General features: G+C 47.2%; 3 protein-coding genes and 1 pseudogene across 3 annotated transcripts; 3 read left to right on the forward strand and 1 right to left on the reverse strand.

Annotated features, from left to right (window-relative positions):
* The first annotated feature begins 657 nt into the window (after nt 1-657).
* LOC144609687 (histone H2AX-like) lies at nt 658-6,850 on the forward strand. Its single transcript, XM_078428191.1, has 2 exons — nt 658-666; nt 6,449-6,850. Exon 2 carries the CDS (start codon nt 6,458-6,460, stop codon nt 6,848-6,850), a length of 393 nt encoding a protein of 130 aa, XP_078284317.1. The 5' UTR covers nt 658-666; nt 6,449-6,457.
* LOC144609685 (uncharacterized) lies at nt 2,657-3,391 on the forward strand. Its single transcript, XM_078428189.1, has one exon. The coding sequence runs from the start codon at nt 2,657-2,659 to the stop codon at nt 3,389-3,391; it is 735 nt and encodes a 244-aa protein (XP_078284315.1).
* LOC144609686 (histone H3) lies at nt 4,500-4,910 on the forward strand. The gene has a single exon (XM_078428190.1). It carries the CDS (start codon nt 4,500-4,502, stop codon nt 4,908-4,910), a length of 411 nt encoding a protein of 136 aa, XP_078284316.1.
* Nucleotides 6,851-7,619: 769 nt separating the features above from the next.
* On the reverse strand, nt 7,620-7,929 carry LOC144609689 (histone H4-like; annotated as a pseudogene).
* Nucleotides 7,930-24,705: the final 16,776 nt, after the last annotated feature.

The raw sequence follows: 24,705 nt of genomic DNA on the forward strand, positions 1-24,705 counted from the left end.
TTTTGTTGTCTACTGCCGGACCCTGACGTGCGAGGACGCTGGCGTTGTTTATTCGCCGCTTTTCCGTTAGGATAGTTTGACTGTTTGTTTTTATGTTGATTGTTTTTGTAAAGCGCTTTGAGCACCCGATAAGGCGCTATATAAAATAAATACTTATTATTATTATTATTATACTGCATCTGCCATGCATCTGCCCACTCACTCAATCTGCCCAGGTCACCCTGCAACCTCCTCACATCCTCTTCACAGTTTACACTGCCACCCAGCTTTGTGTCTTCCGCAAACGTGTCACAAATGGGTGATGTTTTGGGTCGAGACCCTTCTTCAGATCAGTATGAAGAAGGGTCTCGACCCGAAAAGTCACCCATTCCTTCTCTCCAGAGATGCTGTATGTCCCACAGATTTACTCCAGTATTTGGTGTCTACCTTCAGCAGAATATTGCTTGGACTGGAGGACTTTATCCATGGGGACAACCTGGAGAGGATTTTCTTGTTTTCCTTGCAGTGAAGGAAACTGAGGAATGACCTGTTGGAAGTATATGAGGTTACGATAAATAATCAATATTGTTTTCTCATGGTCAGTATTTCAAAAACAAGAGGGGATAGGGTTGAGGTAAAGCCCAAGGAGTTTTAAAGGGAATGTGAGGGGTATTTTTTTTACACAGGGTTGGTTGATATCTGAATCATGTGACAGAGAAGGTGGTGGAAATGGATACAGTCACCATGTTTAAGAGACATATAGACAGATGTGGGGGAAAAAGAAGCATGTCTAAACATATCACCAACTATTTGTTCTGGTATAACTACATTGATACGACGATAAGGCACCACACCAACGACTCCACTTCTTCAGAATACCAAAGGAATCTAGCGGCTCTCCAAAGACTATCAATTTCTGCTGATGCACCACCATGGAAATTATTTATCCAGAAACATCATCGATTGCTGGTCTGTCCTGGTCTGTCCAGGATCTCAATAAATTGCAGAGAGTTGTGGAAACAGCCCAGTCCAACACAAACCAGGCTGATCCACCAACGTAATCCACACTTCATCCTGCCTCGGGAAAGCAACCAACATAATACAAGGACCACTCACAGGTCTCAAGAAGGGCCTCGACTGTCCCGCTGAGTTACTCCAGTTTTTTGTGTCTATCTTTGGTTTAAACCAGCATCTGCAGTTCCTTCTTACACCACTCACAACCTGGTCATTCTATCTTCTCTCCTCTGCTGTCAGGCGGAAAATATTACAGTTTGAAAGCACGTGTCACCAGATTCAAGATTAGCTATTTGCCCGCTGTTAGCAGACTCTTGAACAGACCTTTTATATGTTTCCGATCTTCCTATCCACCTCGTGACCCCTTGCACTTTGTTTCCTTTTTGCTCTCATGTATTGTGTGAGTGTACGATTTGCCTGCCTGACATGCAAAATAAACGTTGTAGCAGTGTACTGCTACGTGACAATAATAAACCAACTCCAAATACTGAGATGACAAAGAGCTGAGGTTCACAGAGATCTTAGGGTCCTGCTGCCTGATTTGCAACAACTCGAATGCAGACGCAGATAGAATGACTTTTTCCTCTACTTCTTTGTTAGGCCCCCTCGGTCATGGGTGACCATGGGTCATGCATCCTAGTTGGCTGCTTGCTCCACACCTCGGCTGGAGCAGCAGATAGAATGTGAATTCGTGATTTTAACAGGTTACCTGATGTAGGGGAGGGGGGGTTGCAGAAGCCTGTAAGTGCAACAGGGTTATGCTGGTAGGTGATTTAAACTTCCGTCATGTTGACTGGGACTGCCACAGATTCGAGACTATGGAAGGGGTGGAAGTTGTTAAATGCGTCCAGGAAAGATTTCTCAAACAATATGTGGATGGGCCTGATACTCCGATTGGGAAATCAGGCAGAGCAAGTGACTGAAGTGTCAGTGAGGAGCCAGTGACCATAATACAATCCGGTTAAAAAAATCAAGTAAATAAATTATATTTCAGACATGCAGTGAGCTGTTGATACCACAACTGGAGTATGTGTCAGGTGTTGGACTGTTTAAAAATACAGGGCCGCTCATGTAAGAAAGGGACGAGACGAATCCGAATCCAGGGATCAGAGACTCTGATGATCGGCGGCGTCAGAGAGTTTAACAGTTACTGAGGTAAGCCCACCATGGGAACTGTGCAACGGGACAACTGTCTGAAATGTGAATGTGTAGATGTGAACATTGTGTCAGAGAGTGTGTTAAAGGGGTGGGCGACTCAAATTGATGTCACTGTGTTTGTGGGTCCGAACACTTCGCCGGATTTCCCAGCCCCTCTGGTGAAAAATGTAAAGATATCAGTGGCACGGGATCGTCCCACTTCACAGCTCAGTCCTGAAGTGGGAATTAACCGCAAAGTTTACGTTGGTTTCGATATTTCTGCCGAAAAACAGCGAACATGTCAGCGATCGGGACAGAGAACGCGCTCAGTGCATCAGTGAAACGGGTTTAAATGGAAAGCGCTGCCTTTAATTCGTATCAGACTTACACTACAATCAACATTCCGGTCTCAGAGATGTACCGAGGTCAGTCTGTGTCTCCGAGGTGTCCGATTTTAATTGGAATTTGAGGGTTTTTGAAGACAGAGAAACACAGCGAGGTGGAGGGGCTGGGAGCTGACAGCAGGATGTCTCCGCCCCGTCCGCTCGCTGCCTTTAACTTGCTCTGTGCCGCCGCCACTCGCTTCATTTCTCCCTCAGTCCTGAGTGTCAGAGAGAGCTTGTGCAGAGTCGCCGACATGACCGAGACCGCAGCCGCCGAAGCGGCTCCTCTCGCCGTCCCCGCCGCCAAAACCAAGGCTCCCAAGAAGAAGACGGCGGTCGCCCGGAGCAAGGCAGACAGTCCCAATCTGGGCGGCCGGATCGACAAGCTTGTGGCGGATTGCCACGATCGCCATGGGCTGTCTTTATTTGCGATAAAGAAAGGTCTGGCCGCCGACGGCGTGGATGTGGACAAGTTACGCCACGTGATCCTGAGGTGCATCAGGAGGAGAGTAGCAAACGGTTTCCTGGATCAGAACAAGGGCTCCTTCAAGACCGGTAAGGGAGAAGCCGCCGTGAAATCGGTAAAGAAAGCAAAGGTTCCAGCAGCCAAGACATCCAAGAGCAAGAAACCCACGCCCAAGAAAACTCCGAATAAGAAATCACTGGCAAAAAAATCTACCACCAAGAAAACTACCGCTAAGAAAGTTGTGGCCAAGAAACCAGCGGCTAAAAAAACGGCGGCGAAGAAATCATCACCGAAGAAGGCATCGCCGAAAAAACCCAAGAAGGTCGCAGTGAAAAGGGCAGCAAAGAAGCCGGCAAAACGCCAGACAAAGCCGAAATCGGCGAAACCCAAGAAGGCAACGGCCAAAAAGTGAAATAAAAAGCGCTGTCTGTAAAGACCTGAACCCAACGGCTCTTTTCAGAGCCACCCACTCTATCAGGAAAGAGCAAATCCAAACTCAAACGTTCCCTGTCCCGGGACCAGGCTCAGTGCGAGGCGGAAATCATTTCAATTACCCGGGGGTTCATCATCCCAACTCGCTGTCTCCCACCCCCCTCTCTCTATGTGATCAGGGATGCGGTCACATACACGAGCACGCCAAGCGTAAAGCAGTCACTGCCATGGACGTGTACGCCCTGAAACGCCAGGGCCGCGCTCTGTTCGGAGGCTGAACCATTCCCTTTATTTGAACACAAAACAAAGGCTCTTCTAAGAGCCGAAGATAGCCATAAAACCCTGGAGTAACTCAGCAGGACACGCAGCTTCTCTTGAGAGAAGGGATCGGTGACGTTTCGGGTCGAGACACTTCTTCAGACGCTATTGTATCTCTTCAGAGAGCCACCCACAGAGGGAGCAGTGACCCGGGAGTGAGAGTGGATGCAGATTGCGATGTACATGATTAATGCAGCAACAGGAGTCGACTCGAAACCGTTCCCTCAGTCTGAAGGGTCTCGCCCGAAACGTCACACATTCCTTCTCTCCCGAGATGCTGACTGACCCGCTGAGTTACTCCATCATTTCGTGTCTATCTTCGATTTAAACCAACATCTGCAGTTTTTCTATACCCTCTGCAACGGGGTCCGGTCTGTAAGTCCGCGCCGCATATTCGGACTCGATGATTTAAAGCAGAAGTAAAAGTGGATTTGCTGTGAAATTGGCGGGCAATTTGTAATTCAACCCGCAACCAATGATAGTGCAGTCCGCGCTCTCTGGTTGGCTGAGCTTCCCCCACCCCACTCGCCGGTCACAAATCTCTGTATCCCCCCCCCCCACCTCCCCGCCTCAGACCTTCTGAAACCGCCGCCTGGTGCTGACAGACCTGCAGCCATTCGCAGGCATGAGACACCGTGAGTGACATCTCTGCTCCAGCCATTCAGAGGCTGTGGGCCGGCGCTTCACCAATGCTTTAAAAGCCGGTCCCAGAGCCGACTCCGTCATTCCAGTGCCTGTATTTCACGCTGTGCTCTGAATGTTGAAGGAGAATGGCCCGGACCAAGCAGACAGCGCGCAAATCGACCGGAGGGAAAGCTCCTCGCAAACAGCTGGCGACCAAAGCGGCGCGGAAGAGCGCTCCAGCCACGGGCGGAGTGAAGAAGCCTCATCGCTACAGGCCCGGCACCGTGGCTCTGAGGGAGATCCGGCGCTACCAGAAATCCACCGAGCTGCTCATCCGCAAACTGCCCTTCCAGCGCCTGGTGCGGGAGATCGCTCAGGACTTCAAGACAGACCTGCGCTTCCAGAGCTCGGCCGTCATGGCCCTGCAGGAGGCCAGCGAGGCTTACCTGGTGGGGCTCTTTGAGGACACCAACCTGTGCGCCATCCACGCCAAGCGAGTCACCATCATGCCCAAAGACATCCAGCTGGCCCGCCGCATCCGAGGGGAGCGCGCCTAAACCCCACCTCCACCAGAGACAACAAACGGCTCTTTTAAGAGCCACTAACCCGGCAGAAGAAAGTGCTGCGCCTTTGTCTTAATGTCCTGTTATATTAATGTTCTGTTCTATCCGCGGGGTTTTTATCTGAATTAATGCCATAGACTATTGCTAAGCGGAGTTTTACTCCAGTGATTCAAGTGTAACTGGTTACCATGTAAACGCAAAGCTGCTCATAATGCTGTGTACACGCCGCGTACAGACCAGCCCCTGTTCGCTCTGCGCCCCATTTTCTCGCGCTCTGGGTTCAAGGACAACAAACACCTTTATTACGCACTTTCCCCGCGCGGCCCTCAGTCGCTGATCAGCCCTTCCACAGTCACTGAGTTACTGCATCTACATCTACAAAGTGATGAGGCCGGTTGGAGGGACAAAGGCAGCGACCAGATACACCAGCTCCAAGTAACGACCCACACAGCGTTGACGCAGCTAACGGAAATCCTGACGGCTCTGTTCAGAGCCACGCACGGTCTCGCTGAAAGTGTTGTGCCGATATTTCGACACCTCATTGCTCCAACTGGTTCGATATTTCATTTTCAGGCGATGATTCTCATTCTGTTTAATTTGATCAAATTAGCCGTCCAGACCACGGTATAATCCATGTGTCGCTCTGCATTCATGCCAACTGCACTGAAACGGAAACATCACTCTCTGCTTGCCCGTTAGTTTGTCTCAATCTTCATACACTTTTCTCAATGATCTTTCCCTTCAGATTGGATTAACATGAACAAAATGTTGGAGTGTTTGTTGCTGCTGCTGCTGTTTTAATTGTGAAGTGACTGACTTTTAGTGACTGCAGTCTGGTGTTTTGAACGTGTGAGTCGTTTGCTATTCGAGAAGCAAACATATTAAGTGCTGCGACGGCTCCGTGAGTCATTAGACCATTGGTCATCAATAATCTAATGTCCTTTGTGCATAGAACGATGTCTAACATGTTCTGTGAACCGCGTTTGTTCCGACAGGTTTGCGGTTTCAAATAGTAAGTGAGCATTGCTAAGAATCTCTCACCATGGAACGAATTCACACTCGGGTGATCATAGAATCAGTCTGAAGAAGGGTCTCGACCCGAAACGTCACCCATTCCTTCTATCCCGAGATGCTGCCTGACCTGCTGAGTTACTCCAGCGTTTTGTGAATAAAAACCTTCGATTTGTACCAGCATCTGCAGTTATTTTCTTATAGAATAACCGGGGATGTGGGGATCCATCATCACACATAGATGTGTAATTAATTAAGTCTAGGGTATTGTTGAAGATATATATTTTCTTTTTGGCCGGGCTTTTCAAATTTCAGTTCTTTTGGGGCCTGGCGATTATTTTCCGCGCTTCTCCTGTTGGCGCCTGGTCATTGGAGGAAGAGGCAGCTCTACGATTGGCCTATTTCACATCACCAATGAGACGAAGCGCTGCGCCACCAATGGTAAGCGTCCCACCGCATTTGTCCTGAAGCTACAAGAAGGGGGACTGCGGGAGGATTTCCTCATTCTCTGCTCGCAGAAGTTTGTGGAAATGAGTGGACGAGGGAAAACCGGAGGCAAAGCCAAGGCCAAGCCTAAATCACGCTCGTCCCGGGCCGGATTGCAGTTCCCGGTGGGCCGTGTTCACAGGCTCTTGAGAAAGGGCAACTATGGTGAGCGGGTGGGTGCCGGAGCCCCGGTCTATCTGGCTGCTGTGCTCGAGTATCTGACGGCTGAAATCCTGGAGCTGGCCGGCAACGCGGCCCGGGACAACAAGAAGAGCCGCATCATCCCCAGACACCTGCAGCTGGCCGTCCGCAACGACGAGGAGCTCAACAAGCTGCTGGGAGGGGTGACCATCGCTCAGGGCGGGGTGCTGCCTAATATCCAGGCCGTGCTGTTGCCCAAGAAAACCAGCGCAACCTCTGGCACTAAGAGCAAATAGATCAGCGAAACGTCAATCTAACGACCCAAAGGCTCTTTTCAGAGCCACTCACAGTGTCTGTCGAAGGGCTGAGTACCGGCTGGGGTGGGCGGTTTCCGTTGTCTATCCGTTCACGTATGAAACAACCGGACCTACTCACTTTCCCCTTTGCGTCCCGCCAACTGCCATGAATAAAGCCAACATCTGCCCCGCACAAAGCGATCCGCTTCTGTCCGGCTTCCTCCAGTCCACATTCTCCTCTCCGTCAGTTACACGGAGCTCTCACCCAACGGGATCAGTGAGAGGGGAGCAGGGGAATTTCAGAAAATCCGATGTTTCGAGAACATCAATCCGTAGAGGGAAAATTTAACCTACATACCGTCACCATCTGCGTGACGACTCCCAAATACTGGGAATAACAACCGGTCACAGCATCTGTGAAGGGAATGAATAGCGGACATTTCGCCGACACGAATCTTTGTCTCCATGGAGCAACGCCTCTCTTCATGACCGAATGCCGCCCAGACTGTTCCGATACCGGACCGGTGTTAAACAGGCGGAGACACCACTCCGCAACAGTACAACCGATCACCAATGTCACAAAATGTTCCTTTACCGGATCATATTGACTGCTGCAGGATTCAATATAATTAGTTGAAAATCTCATCGGCCCCAGTGAACCTTTAACAAATTATAATTAACTAAATCGGGTGGTCACTGTTCTCTCTGTGAGGCTGTGGGCGGCTCTTAGAAGAGCCTTTGTTTTGTGTTCGAATAAAGGGGTAGTTATTTATCCGCCGAACCCGTAGAGTGGGGCCCTGGCGTTTCAGAGCGTACACCACATCCATGGCAGTGACCGTCTTGCGCTTGGCGTGCTCGGTGTAGGTGACCGCGTCCCTGATCACATTCTCCAGGAAAACCTTCAGCACCCCGCGGGTCTCCTCGTAGATCAGACCCGAGATCCGCTTGACCCCGCCACGCCGAGCCAGGCGGCGGATGGCTGGCTTGGTGATGCCCTGGATGTTATCGCAAAGTACTTTTCGGTGCCGCTTTGCTCCGCCTTTGCCCAGACCTTTGCCTCCTTTCCCTCGGCCAGACATGATGCTGCTTCACTCGAGTCGCTGCTCAGTGACAATCTCGCTGTTGCTGTCTCCTTTTATACACAGCGCCCCGACCTGCCGTGAAAATGCAGAGGAGAAAAGGCAGAATCATTGTGACAGACAGAAAGAGGAATGCCTCTCATCTTCCAGCTCCGCCCTCCGTTTTCTTTAACCGCCAATTTCCAACCGTCAATAAACAATACAATTTAAATTTAGCGTTCCCGCCAATCCCCATGTTGAACTGGTCGAAATAAGGAACTGCAGATGCTGTTTCATACGAAAGATGGACACAAAGTGCTGGAGTAACCAGCATCTCAAGAGAAAAGTGATAGGTGATGTTTTTGCTCGGGACCCTTCTTCAGCCTGAAATTGGGGAGGGGGTGTGGGGGAAATTGAGGAGGCAGTGGAGAGGGCATGGAAAGTTGGAGGTGAGAAAAGACCGGGACAAATCAGGGCCGGCAACAATTTACCTTTCCACTTGCAGCAACAGCAGCTGATGTTTAGCTTGTGGAGGGATGTGAATGGTTAATTCTCTGCGTTTAAATGACTTCTACCAACACTCTCCTCCCCTCCCCCTTTGCCCCCATCACCCTCTAGTCGTTTAACCAGATCCACAGTTTTCCCCATTGTATCCCTCTTGGGATCGCACCTTCCTTAGCCACAACTTTGCAACAAGGTCCAGAGCAGTTGGGAAGGTGGGACTAGGAAGGGCAGATGGCAAATAAGAGATGTTGCATTTTGGCCTGTGAAACAATGGACACGACTTGCACGTAAATGGTAGGACCCTGAAGTGTGTTGCAGAACACAGAGATCTGGGTGTACAGGTGTATGGCTCCCTGAAAATGGTCAGTCAGGTGGACAGCGCGGTGTAGGCTGTGTTTGGCATGCTTTACTTCACTGGGAAGGATAGAGTACAAATGTTGCCACATCATCATGCAGCTGAGCAAGTCGTTAGTTTTAGAGGGATTTGGGCCAAATGTAGGTAAAAGGGACCAGCACAGCTCTATGACTTTATGACTGGTATTTAAACGATGATAGATGACTGGCACTCACTGTGTGACCTAAAAAGATTTAAGGTTATTATCATTGTCACGTGTACCAACGGGAAACAATAATACTCCCCTGCACTGTACTGTAGGGAGACTGTGTGACCATCACACAGCACAATAATATAAAGACAAGGAACCTCAAACTGCTCTGTGGGGCAACAGATTTCCAACACCAACCCCTCTGCTGCACAGATAAAGACAGGAATACCCCCTGCACTACACTGTGAAATCACAGCCCAGTACAGACCACACAGCCTGTGGACAGAGAGCTTTGCACCAGCCACTCCCAACACTGTAAGGGCACAGACCGCACAAACCACCTCAGGACTGCATGGAGACTGCCCAGTACAGCTCCAGCACTGACAGTAGGGAGATGGACAAAGGGAATCCAACCAGTCCTGCAGGGACACAGATTGGTGCGATCTCAGACTGTAACGCATAGGACTGTAACTCCCTGGGATGGCGGGACTTACATATGAGGAAAGACTGGATAGACTGGGCTTGTACTCGCTGGAATTTAGAAGACTGAGGGGGGATCTTATAGAAACATATAAAATTCTTAAGGGGTTGGAGAGGCTAGATGCGGGAAGATTGTTCCCGGTGTTGGGGAAGTCCAGAACCAGGGGTCACAGCTTAAGGATAAGGGGGAAGTCTTTTAGGACCGAGATGAGAAAACATTTCTTCACACAGAGCGGTGAGTCTGTGGAATTCTCTGCCACAGAAGGTAGTTGAGGCCAGTTCATTGGCTATATTTAAGAGGGAGTTAGATGTGGCCCTTTTTGCTAAAGGGATCAGGGGGTATGGAGAGATGGCAGGTACAGGCTACTGAGCTGGATGATCAGCCATGATCATATTGAATGGCGGTGCAGGCTCGAAGGGCCGAATGGCCTACTCCTGCACCTATTTTCTATGTTTCTATGTAACACGGCATTCAATATCATCATCCCCTCCAAACTGGTTACCAAGCTCAGGGAACTGGGTCTCTGCACATCCATATGCAACTGCATCAAATTCCTGGGCATGCACATTTCTGAACATTGTCCTGGCCCGAGCACATTGATGCAATCATAAAGAAAGTGCATCAATGTTTATACTTCTAAGATTCAGGAAATTCAGTATGTTAACAAACACATTATTGAACTTCTACAGGTGTATAGTAGAGAACATATTGACTGGTTGCACCATGGCCTGGTTCAGCAACTTGAAACACCCAGGATCAAAGATGATTGCAAAAATGGATGAACACTGCCCAGTCCATAGGCACAAAAAGCTGGAGTAACTCTGCGGGACAGGCAGCATCTCTGGAGAGAAGGAATGGGTGACGTTTCGGGTCGAGACCCTTCTTCAGACTGGTTAAGGGCAATGGAAACGAGAGATATAGACGGTGATATGGAGAGGTAAAGAATAATGAATGAAAGATATGCAAAAAAGTAACAATGATAAAAGAAACAGGCCATTGTTAGCTGCTTATAGGGTGAAAATGAAAAACTAATGCAACTTGGATGGGGGAGGGATAGAGAGAGAGAGAGAGGGAATCTCAGGGCTACTTGAAGAGAGAAACAAAGAAGCTTTTACAGTCAGTTTTTATATTCCCCGCAAGCTTTCTTTCTTGTGTAGGAAAGAACTGCAGATACTGGTTTAAATCGAAGGTAGACACAAAATGCCGGAGTAACTCAGCGGGTCAGGCAACATCTCTGGACAGAAGGAATGGGTGACGATTCGGGTCGAAACCCTTCTTTAGACTGATGTTAGGTGAGGGGGTGGGAGAAAGATAGAATGTAGTCGGAGACAGTAAGATTAGTGTTTTTTTCTTTCATGCTCTTTTCCTCCCTTTTAATTAACCCCTTTCTCCTCCTCTATTGTGTTCTAAATTTCTCCCAGTCCTCCAGTTTGCTGCTTCCTCTGGCCAATTCATATGCCTCTTCCTTGGATTTAACACTTCTCGTACCATCAAAGTCCCCTTTCTTCAAGTTCAGGACCCCAGTCTCTGAATTAACCGTCTCATTATTCATCCTAATGCAGAATTCCATCATATTTTATTTATTTTCATATTTCATATTTCAGATACAGCGCGGAAACAGGCCTTTTCGGCCCACCAAGTCCGCACCACCCAGTGATCCCCGCACATTAACACTATCCTACATACACTAGGGACAATTTTTACATTTACCCAGTCAATTAACCTACATACCTGTACGTCTTTGGAGTGTGGGAGGAAACCGAAGTTCTCGGAGAAAACCCACGCAGGTCACGGGGAGAACGTACAAACTCCTTACAGTACAGCACCCGTAGTCAGGATTGAACCTGAGTCTCCGGCGCTGCATTCGCTGTAAAGCAGCAACTCTACCGCTGCGCTACCGTGCCGCATATTATGATAACTGTTGCCCAAGGGGCTTTGCACAACAAGATCGCTAACTAATCCTTCCTCATTATACAATACCCGGACTAGGATGACCTGCCCTCTAGTCGGTTCCTCAACATGTTGGCTTAAACAACCATCTTGTGGACATTCCAGGAAATCCTCCTCCTCAGCGATGTTACCAATTTGGTTGGCCCAATCTATATGTAGATTAAAGTCACCCATGATGTCTGCTGTACCTTTACTACACGCATCCCTAATTTCCTGCTTTATGCAACCCCCAACCTCCCTGCTGCTGTTTGGTGGTCTGTCTACAACTCCAACAAGCATTTTCTGCCCTTGGCTATTTCGCAATTCTAACTATATCGATTCTACAACATCCAAGCTAATGTCTCTCCTTGTGATTGCATTCATCTCCTCTTTAACCAGCAATGCCACCCCATGTCCTCTTCCTTTCTATCTATCCATCCTGAATATTGAATACTCCTGCATGTTTAGCTCCCAGCCTTGGTCACCTTCAAGCCATGTCTCCGTAATTTCAACCAGCCCGCCTGAACCTACCTGATCTCCTCGTTGCCGGACACTTTAATTCTCCTTCCCATTCCTACACAGACCTTTCTGTCCTTGGTCTCCTCCATTGTCAGAGTGAGGCTAAACGCAAATTGGAGGAACATCATCTCATATTTCGATGGGGCAGCTTACCTGAGATTACGGGACTGTCATATGAGGAAAGATTGAAAAGTCTAGGCTTGTATTCACTGGAGTTTCGAAGGATGAGAGGGGATCTTATAGAAATATATAAAATTGTAAAAGGACTGGACAAGGTAGATGCAGGAAAAATGTTCCCAATGTTGGGCGAGTCCAGAACCAGGGGCCACAGTCTTAGAATAAAGGGGAGGCCATTTAAAACTGAGGTGAGAAGGAACTTTTTCACCCAGAGTTGTGAATTTGTGGAATTCTCTGCCAGAGGGCATTGGAGGCCAAATCATTGGATGGATTTAAGAGAGTTAGATAAACCTCTAGGGGCTAGTGGTCAAGGGATATAGGGAGAAGGCAGGCACGGGTTATTGATTGTGGACGATCAGCCATGATCACAATGAATGACAGTGCTGGCTCGAAGGGCCAAATGGCCTCCTCCAGCACCTATTTTCTATGTTTCCATGCCAAGTTTAATTAATCCTCTCTGCCTGCGTCTGATTCATATCCATGTATATCCAAGTGTCTATCCAAAAGACTCTTAAATGCCACTATTCTATCTGCCTGCACCATCTCCCACGCAGCACATTCCAGGCACCCATACCACCCTGTGCAAAACAGCGGTCACACACATATCGTTTAAACTTTGTGTCTCAAACCTTAAAGCTAAGCCATCTAGTTTATGACAATTTCAGCCAGGGACAAGGATCAGACTATCCACACTTTCTATGCCCCTCCTAATTTTATCTACTTCAACCTCAGCCTCCGATACTCCAGAGAAAACAATCCAATTTTATGCAACCTTGCCATGTACCTAATGTCTTCTAATCCAGGCAACATTCTGGTAAACTTCTTCTGCACTCTCACCAACATTCCTGTAATGGGGTGACCAGACAATACTCCAAGGCTGCAACATGGGTTCCCGACTCTTTTACGCAATACACCAACTCACAAAGTATATCATGTGCCGTCTTTACCATACTATCTACTTGTGATCTCACTTTTAGGTTGCTGGAGTGTCCCCCAAAATCCCTCTACATGTCAATGCTTTTGAGGATCCAGACATTAACTGTATACTTTCCCCTAACATTAGACCTAACAAAGTGCAACCCCTTTCATTTGCTCCAATCAAACACCATCTGCCATTTATCCACCATTTCTGTAGCTGATCTGTATCCTGCTGTATACTTTCACAATCATTTTCACTGACCACAACTTCATCAATTTTGGTGTTGTCTCCGAAGTTACGTAACAACTCTTCTACCTTTATGCCGTGTGCTGGAAGAACTCAACAGGTATATGCTGCATTTATGGAGGGAATGTTTCAAGTCGGGACTGGAACAAGGGAATTAAGTTGTTTAGACAAAAGAAAGGACCAAGTAATAATTCCTGCAGCACACCTGTAGTCAGAGTCCTCCAATCTGAAAAGGGAAGGGACATGACGTTGCCATAGGTGGAGGAGAGCAAAGATTTCAGAGCGCCAGAACAGTGAAGGAGGTTACAGAAAGGGTGAGGGCAAAGAAGGGATTTGAACACGAGGATGGCATTGTTAAAACTGAGGCAGGGACTGGTGGAGTAGGTACCAACATACACTCACTGTTCACTCGACGGCAGTCAAGAAGAGAAGACCCCAATGTCCACGGTGGAGGAGCACTCATGTCCACAAGATTCCACTAGCCAGGTCCCAGATCCACATGGGAATGGCACGTTTGATGCAATCGCCATCTTGTTCATCCCTCCAAGTCAGTCTGCAAACACAAGAGAAGCCGTGAGATTACCTCTCATTCTTCGAAACTCTAGCAAGTACACACCAACCCCAGTTCAGTTCTTAACCTCAGCTTCCAATTGTTAGATGGGAAGAAAATAAAATCTGCAGATGCTGGAAGTCCGAGATGAACATAACACCTGCTGGGAATTCTCAGCAGCCCAGGCAGCGACCGTGGTGAGAGAAACAGAGCTGAGACCTGGAACCGAAACTCTGCTTTTCTCCCCGGAGATGCTGACCGACCTGCCGAGTGTTTCCAAACTGTTCTACCTTTATTTCTCAGTGGGAGCGCCTGTCGACCGCTCTCAGATTTACCTGCTGCAGGGAACAGTTTCTCTGCATCGACCGTTTCAGTTCAGTCGAGTCAATGCTTCCCCTTCCCAGCCCACGACCCCTGGTCCCAGGACGTGGAATAAACCCCATGGTCCTGCATCCTCAGGCCGGAGATCAGGACCAGGGCCCACACTTCCATCCCGGGGCAGCCTCGGCCGGACCCATTTTGAATTCGGTTCCTCTTCTCCGCCGCGCTGATGAAGGCGAGGCTCCATCCGTCTCTTCTCACCCTGACTCCCTTCAGTGCGGCCCCGGGACCGGGACGAGCTGGAACCGCGCTCCAGCACTTTGGACACGGGCCCCCGGTCGCCACAACACCTCCCGCCCGGGGAATCTCTCGCGTCCACCCCCGGGCCCAGGCCGCTCCTCTTCCGTGGGCCTCGCAGCCGGTTGCCGAGGGAACGACGTCAATGGCGTCGTGACGTCAGGTTGCAATTAGCTCCGTGACGTCTCTTCGCATCACGTGACAGGGCCTGCCGCAGCCCGGGGAGGGGCAGATGGAGCTGTCAATCAGACGAGCCGCTTTGCAAAGTGATACTGTGTAAAGTGAGCCGAATGATGGAGAATTCGGAGACAGCAGAATGGGTGCGAAGTATTTTGAGTGAACTGTAAAACGTTGCTGAGGCCACAGCTGGAGCGCTGTGTGCATTTCTGGTCACCACACCATAGGAGGGGTGGGAATGCACTTCAGATGGGCAAAGGAGATTGACCAAACTGTTCCCTGGGACAGAGCGTTCCGGACATGAGGGGAATCTGGTCAGAGCGAGCTGTGGGTTATGTGGGTAGGAGCAGCGTGGATAATGAGAAACCTTTCCCCATAAACGAAGATATTTGAAACCAGTTGACATCATTTTCAGGCGAGCAGGGAGAGGGTGAGAAAAACCTAACGATTTTTCTTTCACCAAGGAGTGGGTTGCAATGAGGGACCACCCCGAGAAGGTAGTGGATGCAAGGACACTCACAAAATGTGAGAAGTATCTGGATGAGCTCTGGAAGCGTTATGGTGTAGGTGTTTGCAGACCAAGTGGCAGAACAGTAGCTTTACAATAGACAATAGACAATAGGTGCAGGAGTAGGCCATTCGGCCCTTCGAGCCAGCACCGCCATTCAATGTGATCATGGCTGATCATTCTCAATCAGTACCCCGTTCCTGCTTTCTCCCCATACCCCCTGACTCCGCTATCCTTAAGAGCTCTATCTAGCTCTCTCTTGAATGTATTCAGAGAATTGGCCTCCACTCCCCTCTGAGGCAGAGAATTCCACAGATTCACAACTCTCTGACTGAAAAAGTTTTCCTCATCTCTGTTCTAAATGGCCTACCCCTTATTCTTAAACTGTGGCCCCTGGTTCTGGACTCCCCCAACATTGGGAACATGTTTCCTGCCTCTAATGTGTCCAACCCCTTAATAATCTTATACGTTTCGATAAACCATTAGCAAATTTGCAGATGATACTAAGCTGGGAGGTAGTGTGAATTGTGAGGAAGATGCAATAAGGCTGCAGGGTGACTTGGACAGGTTGTGTTAGTGGGCGGATACATGGCAGATGCAGTTTAATGTAGATAAGTGTGAGGTTATTCACTTTGGAAGTAAGAATAGAAAGGCAGATTATTATCTGAATGGTGTCAAGTTAGGAAGAGGGGATATTCAACGAGATCTGGGTGTCCTAGTGCATCAGTCGCTGAAAGGAAGCATGCAGGTACAGCAGGCAGTGAAGAAAGCCAATGGAATGTTGGCCTTTGTAACAAGAGGAGTTGAGTATAGGAGCAAAGAGGTCCTTCTACAGTTGTACCGGGCCCTGGTGAGACCGCACCTGGAGTACTGTGTGCAGTTTTGGTCTCCAAATTTGAGGAAGGATATTCTTGCTATTGAGGGCGTGCAGCGTAGGTTCACTAGGTTGATTCCCGGAATGGCGGGACTGTCGTATGTTGAAAGGCTGGAGCAAATAGGCTTGTATACACTGGAATTTCAAGGATGAGAGGGGATCTTATTGAAACGTATAAGATAATTAGGGGATTGGACACATTAGAGGCAGGAAACATGTTCCCAATGTTGGGGGAGTCCAGAACAAGGGGCCACAGTTTAAGAATAAGGGGTAGGCCATTTAGAACGGAGATGAGGAAGAACTTTTTCAGTCAGAGAGTGGTGAAGGTGTGGAATTCTCTGCCTCAGAAGGCAGTGGAGGCCAGTTCGTTGGATGCTTTCAAGAGAGAGCTGGATAGAGCTCTTAAGGATAGCGGAGTGAGGGGATATGGGGAGAAGGCAGGAATGGTGTACTGATTGAGAGTGATCAGCCATGATCGCATTGAATGGCGGTGCTGGCTCGAAGGGCTGAATGGCCTACTCGTGCACCTATTGTCTATTGTCTATAAGGTCACCGCTCATCCTTCTAGATTAGCCTGCAGCAAGGTTGTAGGGTTATTGAAACTCCAGAAATTTCACTGCTTAGTCCTGTGCTTGATTATGGTCCTGCCATAGAGAAAATAGTTATTAAAGATTAATAACTATATTAAGTCATCTATATTGGGTACTGCGCTAAGACTGGATAGGACATGTTTAGAGGGAATATGGCAAGTGGGACTAGTGTAGATGGGACGTGAAGCATTATGGTGTAGATGTTTACAGACCAGGTACCAATGAACTGGATCGGTACAGTTGGGTTTTTTGTTAGACAGTATGGTGGATCACAGTGACTGTCTTTGTGCTGTGCACCTTCAGGAATCTACTAGGTATCACTGCAGAGGATACAAACAATCTCCCAAAAAAATGTTTTAGATCAGGTTCCCATCTGCTTTACCTTTGGCCAAGAAGAATATGGTGACGTGCCTCAGTGACTAGGTATATGGTGATGAAGTGCTTTGAGAGGTTGTTTATGGTGCATATGAACTCCTTCCTCCACAAGAACATGGACCCGCTACAATTTGCCTCCCATCACAACAGGTCAACAGAAGATGCAATCTTGCTGGCTCACCGCTCTGCACTGGACTGATTGAATGATAAAAACACATACATCAGGATGTTTAACACCATGATCCCCTCCAAGCTGGATACCAAGCTCATGGAACTGGGTCTCTGCACAACCATCTGCAACTGGTTCCTAGACTTCCTTGTCAACAGACAAAGATCTGTACGAATTGGCAGCAACACTTCCTCCTTGATAACCATCAGCATTGGAGGACCTCATGGCTGCGTGCTCAGCCTGCTGCTCTACTCATGACTGTGTAGCCGGACACAGTTTGAACTCCATCTTCAAGTTGGCCAATGACACCACTGTTGTTGCATAAATTATAGATGACGATAAGTTGGAAAATAGGAGGAAGATCGAACAACTGATCAAATGGTGCCAGAACAACAACCTTGCTTTCAACGTCAATGTTGTGAGGCAAATGAAAATTCTAATTAATTAAACTTTATTTAAGCTTTAAGCAACTCATTTCTGTCATACACATCTTCAAAGCGCCTGGAAATTATCGCTGATTCAGCAGGCCTCGCCGGCCCAAGCCCCGCACATGCGCACACTTCATTCTCCCCTCCTATTTATAAGTTGAGACGGTCAGGAGGTTTAGTATGTCTTGATGACCGTCGCAGCACTGGAGCATCAGGAGATAATGGTGTTTCAATAGCTGGTGGTACATATATTGTTTGGTCATCAACTTCACTCATATTGTTATTTACATTTTCAATTTTAGAATTACATAGAAGTTTTCATAGGGGACAGTGGGAGTGTTGAAGGAAGTTCTTGATTAATATTATAAAGGAATGATGGAGCTGATGGAGAAGATGGACATGGTGCAAGGTCACGAAGTGAGAAGTTGACTGACGTCCATCCTGATACTTGATAGTTGCATAAGAAGGGTTGACATCAGTCAGTTCAACTTCATCAACTAAGGGCTCATTCTTATTTGATCGGACATACCAACGAAGCAACACAGTCCCAGGGCTAGTCAACCATGATGACAGAGAAATACCACTGGAAGAATGCCGTTTGAAGTTAAAGTACCGCTCATGTGGATTAGTATTGGTAGCAGTTGACAGTAGAGATCTGATGGAGTGTAATGTATCTGGTAGAACACATTCCCACTGCTGATCTGGTATGTCATTTGACTTTAAAGCCAGTTTCACTACTTTGCAAATGATTCCGTTATACCTCTCAACCTGACCATTTCCAATAGGATGATATAGTGTTGTTTTACTTGTTGCAATTCCTCTATTAGAAAGGTAGTCTTTTAAATCGTTTGACATGAATGAGGTGCCCCTATCAGAATGTATGTAACGTGGAAATCCACAGAATTAAAACAGTTGATCTGAACATTTGATAACCGTAGCAGCTGACATATTTGGACAAGGAAAGGCAAATGGAAACCTCGAATATTCATCAAGTATGGTAAGTATATAAACATTTTGAGAGGAGGATGGTAAAGGCCCTTTTAAGGTTTTCCTGTTCAAGACACGTTCCATAGGTTGAGTAGCTTTAATCAATCTTCCTTCTACAGAATGGAAGAACCTTGGTTTTAATTCAGCACAGATTCTACATGAAGCACACATCACTTCACATCTTCTGTAGAGAAAGGTAAGTTTTTGGAACGAACTTGGTGTAACATACGAGTGACTCCAGGATGACACAACCCTTTGTGAGGATCAGTGACTGCAAAAGAATGAACAGAAGCACAAAATGCTCGAGTTAATGTATCCAGAGCAACATTATCCTTATCAGGGTGGTACTCAATTGAATAACTATATGCAGATAATTCAATCCTCCATTCATGAATTTTACTGTTTTTAATCTTTGTTCGTTTCCGATTATCTAGCATTAAAGCTACTGAATGCTGATCTGTTATTAAAGTAAAGTGCTGGTGAGCAAGGAAATGATTCAATTTTCTCACTACAATAATTGCTGTAGCTTCCTTTTCGACGGGTGGGTAGTGCAATTCACTACCTTGGAGAGTACGTGACATGAAAGCCACTGGTCGTCCTCCTTGATTTAATGTTGCTGATAGTGCTAAATCAGAGGGATCACATTCAACAACAAAGGGGAGATCCTCATCGATGGCGTATAATGTCACAGATTCTAATTGTTTCTTTAAAGAAGTAAAGGCACCAATTGCTGTAGAGTCAAGAGGAAACGATTTTGCTCTAATCAAAGGTTGAAATTTGTCAGAAAAATTTGGTATCCATTTAGCATAATATGCAAACATACCAAGAAGCCTTCATAGAGAGTTTAATATAGCTGGAATAGGTATTTCTTGGAGTGGGTGGAGTCTTTCTGCCAGCCTCATTTAATGTTAGATTTTTAGAATGTACAACTTCTAAAAACCATTGTACATTTTTGTCATGTTTAGCTTGGTCTTTTCCTGCAATAGTTATATTATTAAGATAAGGGAAAGTATCTTTAAGGTTTTCCTGTTCAATGGATATGCATCAAGCTCCGTGAACTGGTTATATTTTGAGAATAATCAATGCAGAGTCTCTTTCTATGTCTCTCTAAGGGGTCCTTAACCACGACAACTTGTGCCTTCCAAGGGGAAGAGCTGGGTTCTATGATACCTTCTTGTAAAAGATTAGTTACTTCTGTGTTGATACATTTTTTGTCATCTTTACTAAAATGTCTTGATTTTGTAGCAATTGGCTTGCACTTACAGGATAGATTAGTGAATAATGAAGGACATTCAACAGATGCAGTAGAAAAATCACACAATACTGGAGGCTTTGACAATACAAGATCAGGCATTGTTCCTTCATACATGATTTGAAGTGATCTGTGCTGTTTGTGAAAATCCTGACGTAGAATTATATCGCTACACAAATTTTTCAAAATACCCAGACATACAGATTTATAACTAGTTTTGTTCAGAATAAAGTCCACAATACAAGATCCAATAATTTGAGTATTGAGAGTTGTCAGAGCCATCGAGATTTCTCTATTTGAAGGAATTATAGTTAGATTTAGTCGAGACACAACTTGTTCACTTATAAAACTTTCTGAACTGCCAGAATCAAGTAGTACATTAAGTGTACGGCCGTTGATGGATACCGTTGCAGCTGCATGAGACAAGCTCTGAGGAAATGCAGTTGTGATTGCACATAAAGAAGGCATATACGTGGCAGCAATCACACTTTTAGTAGTTGCTTTGGACTTGCATACTCTAGAATAATATCCCTTCTTGCCACAACCATTACAAGTTGCCTCTCGAGCTGGACATATCACTCTCTATTATGAATATTACCCACGCAAAAGTAACACTTCTTTTTTGAATAAGTACATGCTGCAGCAAGGGCACATTTATCAGTAGAAATTGTTTCAGCTTGCCCCATATTAATATTTGGGTTAGATTATTCTGTAGTAGTTGCAGCAGAATACACATTAGATGAGCCATAAGCATCTGAATTTCTCTGAGCCAAGTCTAATGAGTAAGCTTGATTGAGTAACCACACCATCCCCGGGCACTTTCCCCAGCAACCCGCAGGAGATGCAACACCTGTCCCTTTACCTCCCCCCCTCAACTCCATCCAAGGACCCAAACAGTCTTTCCAGGTGAGACAAAGGTTCACCTGCACCTCCTCCAACCTCATCTATTGTATCTGTTGCTCTAGATGTCAACTTCTTTACATCGGCGAAACCAAATGCAGGCTCGGCGATCATTTCGCTCAACACCTTTGCTCAGTCCCACTTAAGCAACGTGATCTCCCGGTGGCTGAGCGCTTCAACTCCCCCTCCCATTCCCAGTCTGACCTTTCTATCATGGGCCTCCTCCAGTGCCATAGTGAGGCCCACCGGAAATTGGAGGAACAGCACCTCATATTTCACTTGGGCACTTGCAGCCCAGAAGATAGACTTCTCCAACGTTAGATAGTTCCTCTGTCCCTCTCTTCCCCTCCCCCTCCCCAGTTCTCCCTCTATCTTCCTGTGTCCACCTATATCCTTCCTTTGTCCCGCCCCCGACATCAGTCTGAAGGGTCTCGACCCGAAACGTCACCCATTCCTTCTCTCCTGAGATGCTGCCTGACCTGCTGAGTTACTCCAGCATTTTTTGAAATAATTACCTTCGATTTGTACCAGCATCTGTAGTTATTTTCTTACACTATTTATACAAGCTTGATTGTAAGCTGACTGTAGATCCAAGGTTTTGTTTTCTAATAGTCTGTCATATTAAAGGCGATGCCAAACCATTGATAAAAGAGTCTCGAATAATCTTCCTGTTGATATTGATCAGCTGTAACTGCTTCGTGTTAAAAACTCATCAAGTGACTCACCAGGTTTTTGTTTACGAGTAACAAGGAGGTGTCGAGCAAATATTACATTGGGTGTCTTAACGAAGAGTCTGCTTAGTGCAACAATAGCAGAATCATACGTTGTACATTACTCTATGTAATCATATACATCATAAGAGATAGAGCTTATTAATGTCCTGAATTTGTCTGGTGCATTGTCACCACACTCAAAGAAGTTATTTAGTGTACGAAGCCAGTGCTTCCATTCCTTTGCTGCAGTAAGTGAGTTGAGATCCAGATCCAAGCATTGTGGTTTCAATAGTTTCTGCATCTCGATGTCACACTGCTTAACTTCTGAGATTGAGTTGCTTAAATTGTTGAGGCAAATGAAAATTCTAATTTACTTAAACTTTATTTAAGCTTTAAGCAACTCATTTCTGTAATACACATCTTCAAAGCGATTGGAAATTATTGCTGATTCCACAGGCCTCACCGGCCTGAGTTCCGCACATGCGCACACTTCAGTCAATAAGACCAAGGAACTGATTGTGGACTATGGAATGGAAAAATAAGGATCCATGAATTTGCCTTCATCGCAGGACAGTGGTGGAGAGTCAAAGCTGGACATTCGTGGGACTGGACATCTTTGTAGATATGACCTGGGTCCAGCACTTAGATGCAATCATAAGTAAAGCCTATCAATGTTTCTACTTCCATAGAAGATTGAGGAGATTCTGTATGTCAATGAATAATCTCATGAACTTCTACAGGTGTACAGTAGAGAGCATATCTCTATCACTGGCTGCATCACTGCCTGGTTCGGCAAATCGAACGCCCAGGAATGAACAAGATTGCAAAAACTGGTAAACACTCCCAGTCAATCATCTGCCCATCAAAGGAATCTACAACAGTTGCTACCTCAAAAAGGCAGCTTGCAAAAACCCACACCACCCTTATTTCACACCCTATGCCCTTATTTCACACCTGCCATCAAGAAGGTGGTACAGGAGCCTGAAAACTGTAACATCCAGGTTCAGGAGCTGCTACATCCCAAAAACCACACGCTACCCTTCCGTACACAACAACCTCCAAATAGGCTCCTAACTATAGATTAGGGGACATTCTCTGAGCCAAGTCTAATGAGTAAGCTTGATTGAGTAACCACCCCATCCCCAGGCACTTTCCCCTGCAACCTCCTCCCTCAACTCCATCCAAGGACCCAAACAGTCTTTCCAGGTGAGACAGAGGTTCACCTGCACCTCCTCCAACCTCATCTACTGTATCTGCTGCTCTAGATGTCAACTTCTTTACATCGGCGAACCAAACGCAGGCTCGGTGATCGTTTCGCTCAACACCTTCGCTCAGTCCGCCTTAAGGCTGATCACCTGGTGGTTGAGCACTTCAACTCCCCCTCCCACTCCCAGTCTGACCTTTCTGTCATGGGCCTCCTCCAGTGCCATAGTGAGGCCCACTAGAAATTGGAGGAACAGCACCTCATATTTCGCTTCGGCAGCTTGCAGCCCAGAACATTGACTTCCCCAACTTTAGATAGTTCCTCTGTCCCTCTCTTCCCTTCCCCTTTCCCAGTTCTCCCTCTATCTTCCTGTCTCCACCTATATCCTTCCTTTGTCCCGCCCCCCTGACAGCAGTCTGAAGAAGGCAGGGCCGTCTTTACAGCATTATGGGCCCCGGGCAAGGCAGTGTACTGGGGCCCCTACGACAACTACTCACAGGAATAAAAATGTAAATGGTCGATAAAATTAAACATATATTTATTTTATTGGCACTTCCAACAAAATCGGTGTTGAAACATTAAAAACATGCTGTACAGCAACAACTAATCAACATGATAAACATTTGAACAATACACGAGGCTTGAAAATTAGGTCTAATGTGAGTAATGTCAACTGAGTTGAAGTGACGTAACATATACGCTAAATTACGTTATACAGCATGAGATCCATACACATACGCCTACATGCAAGTGAGGTGGCAGAGGTGACTGCGATACTAACCCGGGGATACTAAATCAGAGACAAATCACAATGTCCATTTGTAACACAATAACATTGCAGCAAATATTTATAGTTTAGTACTAGACCAAGTGGACCCGTTGGGCCCATTCCTCGTAGAGGGGGAACAGGGAAGGGGAGAGGGTATGATTGAGTGAGGCCTGGACCCAAAGCCTCTCGTGTATTGTCGCACCCTCAACCCACCTTATCTCTCCCCCTACTGACCCACTCCACCCCCCCTAGCCACCCCCACTTGCACCTCCCCTGCGGGACGCGGGGGGGGGGGGTGGAGTGGCTGAGTGTTAGACCAATGCAGTAGAGGATTGGGGGAGTTTCAAAGGGGGTTCAGGGAGGATGAATTGGGTGAATGGAGGGTGGAAGAGAGGGGGGGATAAGGGGGCTGGGGGGATGGAGTGGGTGAGAAGAGGATAAGGGGGGATGAGGTGGGTTGTGGGGGGTGGGATGATAAGTGGAGTTGAGGGGGTGTGGATGGAGTGGGTGAGTGGGGCTCTTAAAAAAAAAACCCTGAAACCAATTTAAGTTAATGCAGCACAGGTCTGGGGGAGTTTTAAGGGGGATTAAGGGGGGAATGGAGTGCATGAGTGGGGCTCTGAAGAAAAATCCTAAACACAATTTCACGACCCCTGTTGTCCCCCTCCCCCAGTGCCCATTCTCAGACCCCTCCATTCTCTCTCCCCCGACCAACTGTTACTCTCCGCCACCCCCCTTTCCCCAGCACCCCCATTTCCCCCACTCTCTCTTCCCCCCACCACCAACCCCCACCCTTGCTGTCCCCCTCCCCAGTCCCACTCTGCCTCCTCCCACCCCCACTCTCTCCTCCTCCCACCCTCCCCGTTGCCCCCACCGTTACTCTCCCCCACCCCCCTTTCCCTATCAGCCCCCCCCCCCCCCCCCCCCGTCGTGCCGGCGAAAAGCACTTACCAAAAAGCACTTAGCGATGGACTTAGGCTGCTACATTGTTGCAAAAAGCACTTACAGATCGCTGTGAGAAGCACTTAGGGATGGAAAAGCATAGCACTTAGGGAGCTAATTGTTGCGAAACAGATCGCTGTGAGAAGCACTTAGGGATGGAAAATGTTGCGAATAAAACACTTAGGGGCCGAAAATGTTGCGAAAAAAGCACATTGAACCTACATTTTTAAAGTAGTATTTATTTATTGCAAGTCACTTAACATACACTATGCTCGTGGGGCCCCGGGCAAGTGCCCATCAGGCCCATGCGTTAAGACGGCCCTGGAAGAAGGGTCTCGACCCGAAACGTCACCCATTCCTTCTCTCCTGAGATGCTGCCTGACCTGCTGAGTTACTCAAGCATTTTGTGAAATAAATACCT

Source organism: Rhinoraja longicauda, chromosome 34, assembly GCF_053455715.1.
Source record: "Rhinoraja longicauda isolate Sanriku21f chromosome 34, sRhiLon1.1, whole genome shotgun sequence".
NCBI classification, from domain to species: Eukaryota; Metazoa; Chordata; class Chondrichthyes; order Rajiformes; family Arhynchobatidae; genus Rhinoraja; species Rhinoraja longicauda.